The sequence below is a fragment of the Trypanosoma theileri genome, assembly GCF_002087225.1.
Source record: "Trypanosoma theileri isolate Edinburgh chromosome Unknown TM35_Tth_13_V1, whole genome shotgun sequence".
In the NCBI taxonomy this organism is placed as follows: Eukaryota; Euglenozoa; class Kinetoplastea; order Trypanosomatida; family Trypanosomatidae; genus Trypanosoma; species Trypanosoma theileri.
Genome location: NW_021639855.1, coordinates 190,270 through 198,922, shown reverse-complemented (window position 1 = coordinate 198,922; position 8,653 = coordinate 190,270). Strand labels below are relative to the sequence as shown.

The 8,653-nt window shown below is 39.9% G+C and overlaps 2 protein-coding genes across 2 annotated transcripts; both read left to right on the top strand.

The window, feature by feature from the left end:
- Positions 1 to 773: 773 nt before the first annotated feature.
- TM35_000131760 (uncharacterized protein) lies at positions 774 to 3,089 on the top strand (the record flags this gene model as incomplete). Its single annotated transcript, XM_029025392.1, has 1 exon — positions 774 to 3,089. The coding sequence occupies one exon, from the start codon at positions 774 to 776 to the stop codon at positions 3,087 to 3,089; it is 2,316 nt and encodes a 771-aa protein (XP_028883238.1).
- A 1,037-nt stretch (positions 3,090 to 4,126) lies between these two features.
- On the top strand, positions 4,127 to 6,253 carry TM35_000131750 (uncharacterized protein; the record flags this gene model as incomplete). The annotated part of the gene is made up of 1 exon (XM_029025391.1): positions 4,127 to 6,253. The coding sequence occupies one exon, from the start codon at positions 4,127 to 4,129 to the stop codon at positions 6,251 to 6,253; it is 2,127 nt and encodes a 708-aa protein (XP_028883237.1).
- Positions 6,254 to 8,653: the final 2,400 nt, after the last annotated feature.

The following is an 8,653-nucleotide window of genomic DNA, read 5'->3' as shown; positions in this document are numbered from 1 at the left end:
ACCAGCTGATGAACACAGTGTGAGCAGTGGAGGTGGAAATCCTCATGTTAAGCCCTACACTACACCAGCTGATGAACACCGAGTGGACAGTAGAGGTGGAAATGATTACGTTGAATCAAACAACGTTTTTTCTGATGACAGCAAAGAATACGAGGTGTATGCTGCTCATGTTCATTCACGGGAAGTACGTGCTGATAATGGGGATCCGTCCCGCATACAACCTGCCGATGTTAATACTAACGAAACTCTTATAGTTGATGTACAGTCTCATGTAGTTGGGGATGTGAAAAACAGGAAACAATTGGGTGGCCGCCGCTCGTTAGTGGATTGGACTAATGAGTTGCGGCGATCCAGCGCCCCATTTGCACCGTACTAAAGAACCGCAATTGAAAAACAAAATGAAAGACAAATGACAAAGGAGGAAGAAGTGGTGAGAATATGTTTTTCCGTCATTACTGCTGATATCATTGAATTTACTTTCTGTAGTTAAGAAAAGAACAAAGAGTTATTCCCACTTACACCTTTACGAGTTTACAAAGAAACAAGTAAATATGTACATGAGACAAGTTTTTTATTTTTATTTTTTTTTTGTTGCTCTTTATTTTGTTTCTTTGATTTCTTTGATCAAAACAATGTTGAACCATTTTCCTTTTTCTTTCTTATTACTGGAATTTTCTTTTATTTTCTTTCACTTTTCTCCATAAATCTATTTTTCTTCTTCTGGTAATATACACAAGCGAGGAAAAAGAGTGAGGTTCACATACGCCATATCAATGCAGTGGGTAAGTGATGGTGTTTCTCCTGCCAACAGTGACTCCCGTGCTGAGGTTCTCTATCTCCAGCAGTGTCTCTCGTATCTCATCAATCTTACCAAAACAAGTCTTGAGCAAATCCAAATTACCGCTGAAAGTGCACTGAAGAGTCCACAAACGGATGGCAGACTGCCAACGTGGAGTAAAGACGTGCACACGACACTTCATAAGTTGATGGAACTGGTGGAAAGGGCACAGAATGATGTGCGGCTGGTCAGCAGCTTATCATCATCATCTTCATCATTAGAAGGGGTAACATCAGCAGCATTATCGTTTTCTTCGTTGCAATTACCCCAAACTGTTGGAGAATCAACTGAGAAAGAAATTGCCCCAGTAATTTACCCCTTTATGAAGAACAAGAGTAATAGTAATAATAATGATAATAATAATAATACCGGTAAGGATATGCGAAATGATGAGTTTGAGAAGGCATATCAGCTGGCACGACTACTACAGGAGAGGAACGCCGCTAGAGAAAAGCTTATGGTCGCTGAAAGAACAAGTGTATCACTTCAAGAGGAACTGACTTCACTAAAGGAAGAACATAATCGTCTGCTTCACATGATAACACAACAACACGGAGTAACTCCCATGAGAAAAGATATATCTACAGACACTCATTTACCCTACACTATTTCATTAGAGACAACAAAGGAGGCTATGCGACAAATGTACGACCGCCGAGTGCAAACATTAGAGGAAGAGCTTATGCGTGCTAGAGAGGAACTTCAACGATTAAAATCAGGGGATAGTGAATCTTTGGTGAATAAGACTCTTTCTTTAAGAAAATTTCACAGAAAAAACAATAGTGATAGTCATGATGATTATATGGCTGATAATAGTGAAAATACTAATCATATTAATACTAATAGCTGTAATGTTGAGGGAATGGTTGCTAACATGGATGGAACACATATTACTGGTTTCCAGTCTGAACCATCTATGGAGGGTCTGCGGCGTCAAAACACATTTCTGCGTAATAAAATCACTCAAATACGAGAAGAGCTGCATACAAGTCAACAAGCCTCTATAGGTGGAGCAGAGCAGCTAAATGAAGGACTCACTGTTCTACTACAGAAGATTCGGGAACAGGAACAAGAATTAGTATTGAAAGAAAGACAAAGAGTAGATGCGGTGTTAGCACATGAGATGGCAAAAGGAGAGATTGGACGACTTAAGGCACGTGTAGAGAAGATGGAATGGGAACGAGCACAAACACAGAGAACAAAAGATGTTTCTAGTACCACAATGGAATATGATCAACACCCGGATAACCTTACTACTACTATTACTACTACTCCTGTTGGTTCACAGTTAAGACTTACTGCGCTGAAAGAGGAACTACATCAGCAGTATCAAACTATAGATGATTATAAATTACGTGTACGGCAACTTTCACGTTCTCTTGACCAAGCGCAGGCATTACTACTAAAGAAGGATACCAATATGGAGAAGCTGCAGTTGGAGTTGACAGAGGTTCGTGGAATGCTAGAACTTGTGCAATCACAACTGGAACACACACGAGGGCAAGAAGAAATGATATCAATGATGGAGATGCAGCTACAAGAGACGATCTCTACACTATTACCTGCATACTTGCATAAGGATATAGAAAAGAATGAAGGAAATGGAAATGGAAATGAAAGTAGTATCAATGGCACAGTTAAGAAACGACTGGACTCCATCTTGGAACGCATCTCTGTGCTGGAGGCGGCGGATCTTCAATTACGACAAAAAAGTGATGAAATTGTGATTCTACAGGACGAGAAAACAGCAGTTGTGGAGGAAAATAATAAACTACAAGAAACACTTTCAAATCTATCACTTCTGTTTAGATCTATGCCGCAGAGTAGAAGAGAGGTGGAGCGATTGATGGTGGAGCGGGATGTCTTCTTTGCCACTCTGCAGCGCTGCGAACGTCGGGCAGAAGTGCCAAACATGAAGGAGACGTGTAGGACTGTGGAACTGCGAATAATGGAGCTGTACACAAAACAACAACAACAACAACAACAACAACAACAACTACGAGAAAAAGAAGAAAAAGAAATAGAAGAAGAACAACAAGAACAGGAAAAACAACTGGAAGAGGAACAAAAATTAAAGAATAGCCCATTAAAACAGAACCCACACGCTCTGCAGTCACCATTCAAAAGACCCCATCAGGAGCCGATAGAGTTGCAGTTATTAAATAGATCACCATCTATCGTGGTTGTAGAGGAGGAGGAGGAGGAGGAAGAAGAAGAAAAAGAAGAAAAAAAAAGAAAAAAAAAAGGGTAAAGGTAGAGGAAGGAGAACCAAATAGAAAAGAAAAAAAAAGTAGAGAAACATTACAGACAACATGTGCTGAAAAAGGCAGTACTATGGGCTCTATTTCACAGTTGGACCACAACCAAAAAAAAAAAAAAAACAAAAACAACAATAACCAGAGAAATTACAGACTTACACTCCAAAAAAGCAGTTCATTTTTTTATTTAATTGTATTTTATGAAAGTGAATACGATGAATTGGGGGGAGATAGATCCTCTAATACAGCCATCAGGGGTGAACATTAGAGTTTCTTGAATCTTCTTACTTTTCTAACCTATTGACATTTATTCTATTTTTCTCTTTCACTCTATTTGGTATCGAAGTTTTAGTGACAAAATGTGTAAACTGACACCTGAATGATATTTTTCCATTCTGTATTTTTATTTTCTTTATTTATTTTTTATTTTTATTCTTTTATTTATTATTACCGATTTTGCTGTATTTTTGGGTGTTATTGTTTTTTTTTTTTTTTCATTTTTGTTGAGTGGTTGGGAAAGGTATAAACTAAAAATCTCTTAGCTGCTCTTTCTCTTTAAGCTCCTCGCGAGATAACACCACCACCACTCTCATTACGGTTAATATTACTACCATAAGAATAGTCACTAGTACTACTATTAGTAGTAATAGTAATAGTGGTACCATAAGATATTTTTTCTTTGTTTCTGTGTTTTTTTTTATTGATTTCATTGTTGTTTTTTTCTACCTTCTCTTCCTTTCTTTTTGTTTTTTTTTTGTTTTTTTGTACCCTTCTTTATTTCTGTAAAATTACTTTGCATGATGTTGTTTCCCTGTGAAAGTGTAGCAAACCCACACACGCACAGAAGAGCAAAAGAAACGGGAGTGAGGGGAGAACAACAAAAAAAAGAAAAGCAAAAAAGAACGGACAATCATCGGGAAAGCGGAGAAAAAAAAAAAGGAAGAAACAAGAGAGAAAGAGAGGAGAAGAGAAGCAGAGATAAAAGGTGAGGAAAAAAAAAAAAAAAAAAGGAAGCAAGGAAACAAGTACAATGAGCAAAAAACTCCTTGTGGAGATGCTGAACCTTCACCCCACGATGACAGCCGCGCTACGACAGGTGAAAATGCACCCAACGCCGTTTCAAGTTCGTGTGCTTTCGAACATCAAAACGGATTTCGCAGATGTTGTAGTGGACGGACGGGCCGCAGGTGGGGGAAATCAAAACACCACAAATAGCAACAACAACAACAGTTCTAACAGTGGTGGTAATAATGATGGTGGGGCGTTGAATTCGCGCACTGCCTTAACAGAGCGGTATACACTCATTACCGTCTTTCTGGGGCATTGTCTTCTCTCTACGGAGGATCAACTGCGGTGTACGGCGGTGCTACTGGCGAACACCAAAGACTCTGCGGCGCAACTGAGGAAGATTATGAAACCATTTGCGCAGCTGTGCGATATTGAGTGCCACGTGTTGACACAAGAAGGACGACCGCCATCATCGGTGTTGTTACCATCAGGTGCGGATGCTGCTGCTGCTGCTGCGAACAACAACAACAACAGCAATTCCCAGTCATCTGCGTCTGCAGGTAAAGTTCGTAATGTTATCATCACCACCCTTCGTGTGTTGCGTTCATGGAATAAGGAACTTCTGAGGTCCATCACAACATTTGCGGTGGAAGATGCGGGTCATCATAATGAACGACATCTAGAGGAGATTCTTCGAGGGATAACATCACAACCACCACAACCGGCATCTGTATCATCGTCATCCCAACAACAAGTACAAGGGGGAGGAGGGAATAGTTCTATTTCCGCATCAAATCCACACAATACAACAAAACGTACGGCGAATATATTTCTTATGTACCTTGCACCACTCACAAAAGTGAGTCCAAAGATTCGCTACTGTTTAAATCACAGAAACCGACGTTATTATCATTTGCAAGGTCCATCTCTTTCTGCTGGAGCGGCGTTGCAGACTCCGTCCGGTACTGCGCCGCCGTCGTCCACACAATTGGTGTACCTCTTATACTTGGATGAGAAGGATCGTGAGGAGTTGCTGCGTCGTGTGTTGCAAATCTACCAATCACGCCGTGTGGTAATACTGACTCACCACAAGGAGATTAAACACCTGTATCAAACAGTATCTAAATGGGGTCTCTACAACGCTCCCAGTGAATCACTTGCTGGGGGAGGTGGTAAGGGTTCTAATTTTATGTGCTGTATGTTTCGTACGGATAGCCGAGAACGGCGGGATACATCCTTGATGGGATTTCTCGGCGATTCAAGTACCAACAGTTCTTCCTCCACTGGAAACAGCAACAATGACAGTGGCAATAACAACAACAACAACAATGCTAATAATAAAGGTTCCTCTGCGCTTTTAGTAACCTGGGATGCTACGACGGAGATTGATTTAATGGATGTGGATGTACTCATACAGTATTACCCACCCCAAAAGTCTCTTACCGAGCGTGAACGTCGAGAGTATGTTCAAGTCTTGCACACTACAGCCGATCCGGAAAATAGCCGTCGTGGGCGTCGTACAATGCTCATCACGTTCATCTCTACCAATGACTTTACACTTGCCTCTTTCTTTATGGGGCAATATGGACAAAATGGTCCAATCCTCAATCTCACCCCACAGCACCAACAGTTTGAGCGCTGCCTGAATGATCCCAAAAGGGTTCTCCGGTTAAAAATGGAGAAGGAAGAAGAACGACGAGAGAGAGAGAAGGGCACCGCTGGTAGTAGCAATAGTGCTGCTGCTCATTCACAACAACAACAACAACAATCACAACAAAACACAAATAACAGCAGTGGATCAAGTGGTGGTGGTGGTGGTGGGGCGGCGGCTCCGCTGCCAGTGCCACGTTCCCGGCTCAACGTGTCTTCCGCAACGGAGAAGAAAAAGGACCAAATGCGTAGCAGAAGCAACCGCAAAGGCAGTGATAAGAACAACCGGAATACATCTAGTGGACGCAGTGGCGGCGGCGACAGACAACACGATGAGAAGAAGTCTGTCGACTCCGCATCGCGGCGCACAACAACTTCGGGTGTAGACGGGTCGAATGGACACGGTTCAAAGAGTGGGCCATCCACCTCAGCAACATCCACGAATACTACTGGTAGAGCGGCAGTGGAGGGATCCCGTGGCTCGCATCCATCACGATAAAGAGGGGTGTGAAGAAGAATGGCAGAAAAAAAAAAAAATAAGGAAAAAAAGAGAAAGCGAAGACGGGGGAACACTAACACCAACAAAAAAAAAAAAAAACAAGACAAAACAAAAAGGAAGGAGAACACTGCACATACGCACAGAGAAAGGAGAGAGAGAGAGAGAGAGGAGAGAAACGGATGTAAAAACATGAAAAAAAAAGAAGAAAATGAGGTGTAGTGGATAAAAAAGAGGGAGAAGGAACATCATCAGTACTCAAAAAAAAAAAAAAAAGCACACACTTACAGGCACACAGATATATATATGCAAAGAGAGAGGTCGATAGAAAAAAAGAAAAAAAAAAAGAGAAACCCACATAGAGGGGTGGGTGTAAAGTCTAGCAAGAAAAGAAAAAAAAAGAGAGAGATGGGAGTTAAGAGAAATAATTATTAAACGTTTGAACTACGGGGATGTTATATACATCTGATTCCTTATTTTTAACCTCTCTTTTTCTTTTCTTTTCTTTTTCTTTTTATTTCTTACCTCTTTCCCTCATTTGCGGCGCGGGCGGCGGTGTTTGATTAGCTCACTGTCTGTTTTGGGATTATAGACGGTGGCAGCGGCTGCGTTGTGTCGAGGGTATTTTGTGTGTATTTGTGCCTGTGTTGAAATGGTGTGAGTGTGAGGAAGAGACCGAAGAGATGTTTGACGCTGTCAACATCCCCCTCTTTTATTATTATTGTTTTCTTTCTCTTTTTTTTTTTTCTTTGAAAAAAAAAGAAGAAAGAAAACACAACTTCCAGAGGGGGTTAGAGCAACGGTGTGAGGTGAACACAAGTGACTATGACCCTCTCGTGTTTCCTCCTTTTCCTCCTCTTCCTTCTTCCTTTTTTTTTGTTTGTGATTATTTATTATTATGATTATTATTGTGATTGTTATTGCTGATCTACCTTTGCCTTTATCACGGGGAAACGTGGAGTCCTCGGTGGGGATGACTGAACAGCGGAATGAACAAGAACAACAACAAGGAGAACAACATGAGAAGTATCTCTGTGTGTGTTTGTGTGTCTGCATATGTGTGCGTTTGTGTGTTTGAACAGTGCAATCACATAGTGCTGCCTTTTTTTTATTCTTAACAAGAAATAAATAAAGAAGGATATATATATATATATATATATATATATATATATGCAGACACCGTGTTCCCCCCTGGTGGGGCATGAGTGGGATTGCGGAATGGCATTGGCGAGAGGCATCTGAGGGAAAAGGGACTACAATAGCGGAGAAGAGCGATATAAGGAAAAAAAAAGGGAAAAGAATGAAATGATAGGAGATAGATACATAGATAGAGGGGGAGAGAAAGAAAGAAAGAAAAAAAAAGAGAGAGCGTGGGTAGCCGGTAGGGAAAGATGGAAATGATTATTCACTAAACACTCAAATTCAATTAAAACAACAGCAACAACAACAGTCTAAAAGGAAAAAGGAAAGTCTTAGAAGTCTGTTTGCTTGTTTCTATATATATATATATATATATATATCTGTGGTAGGGAGATGGAGAGAAATAAGAAAAAAAAAAAAAGAGAATAGAGTACAGGGATGAGTGGGTTCCTTTTTTTCTTTTGCTGCGCTTACTGGGCCTGCTCTTCCTACAGTCTGACCTTTCTTGCCTTACGCAGAGGGGACCTACTGGCTTGAGATAAAGAAAGAAAGAAATTAAAAAGAAGAAAATAAAGAAAAAGAAGTGAAGTAAAAGAAAAGAAAGAAAAGATATATATATATATATATGTCTAATGCTACGTTTTCTTTTTGTGCGTGTGGTGGACATTTCTCTCTCTCTTTCTCTTCACATATTTCCTTTTTTTTCGTCCTGATTTTTTTTTTTTTTACTTCTTCTATGCGAATTTCTGGTTTTTTTTTTTGATTTTCATTGCTCTACCACAGCAGAAGGCAAAAGAGAAAATTGCTTTTTTTTCATATACTCTTCATCGATTTATTTGCACGTAATGCTGTGGGCTTGTGGTTTGCCTACCCCTCTCGTTTATCTATCTCATATATATATTTATATTTATATATATTTATATATATTGTTATTGTTATTATATAATATATGTAATATTGCCTGTCCTCTTCTATTTGTCGTTGATTTTTTTCTTTTGTTTTCTTTTTCCCCCTCTTGTCGTTGCTGATGCTGGTGCTGTTGCTTTTTTTTTTTCTTTTACTGGCTGTTGCTATTCTTATTGTTACTACCACAACCACTTATTATTGTTATTATTATTATTATTTATTATTCCTCTTGCTGTCACTGACTAGAATGCTTATGTTCATTGACGAATGGATGTTCGCGGTCAGGCATATCTTTTGTTTTATCTCTCTCTCACTCCTTCTAGCTCCCTGTATACATATATATATATATATATATAT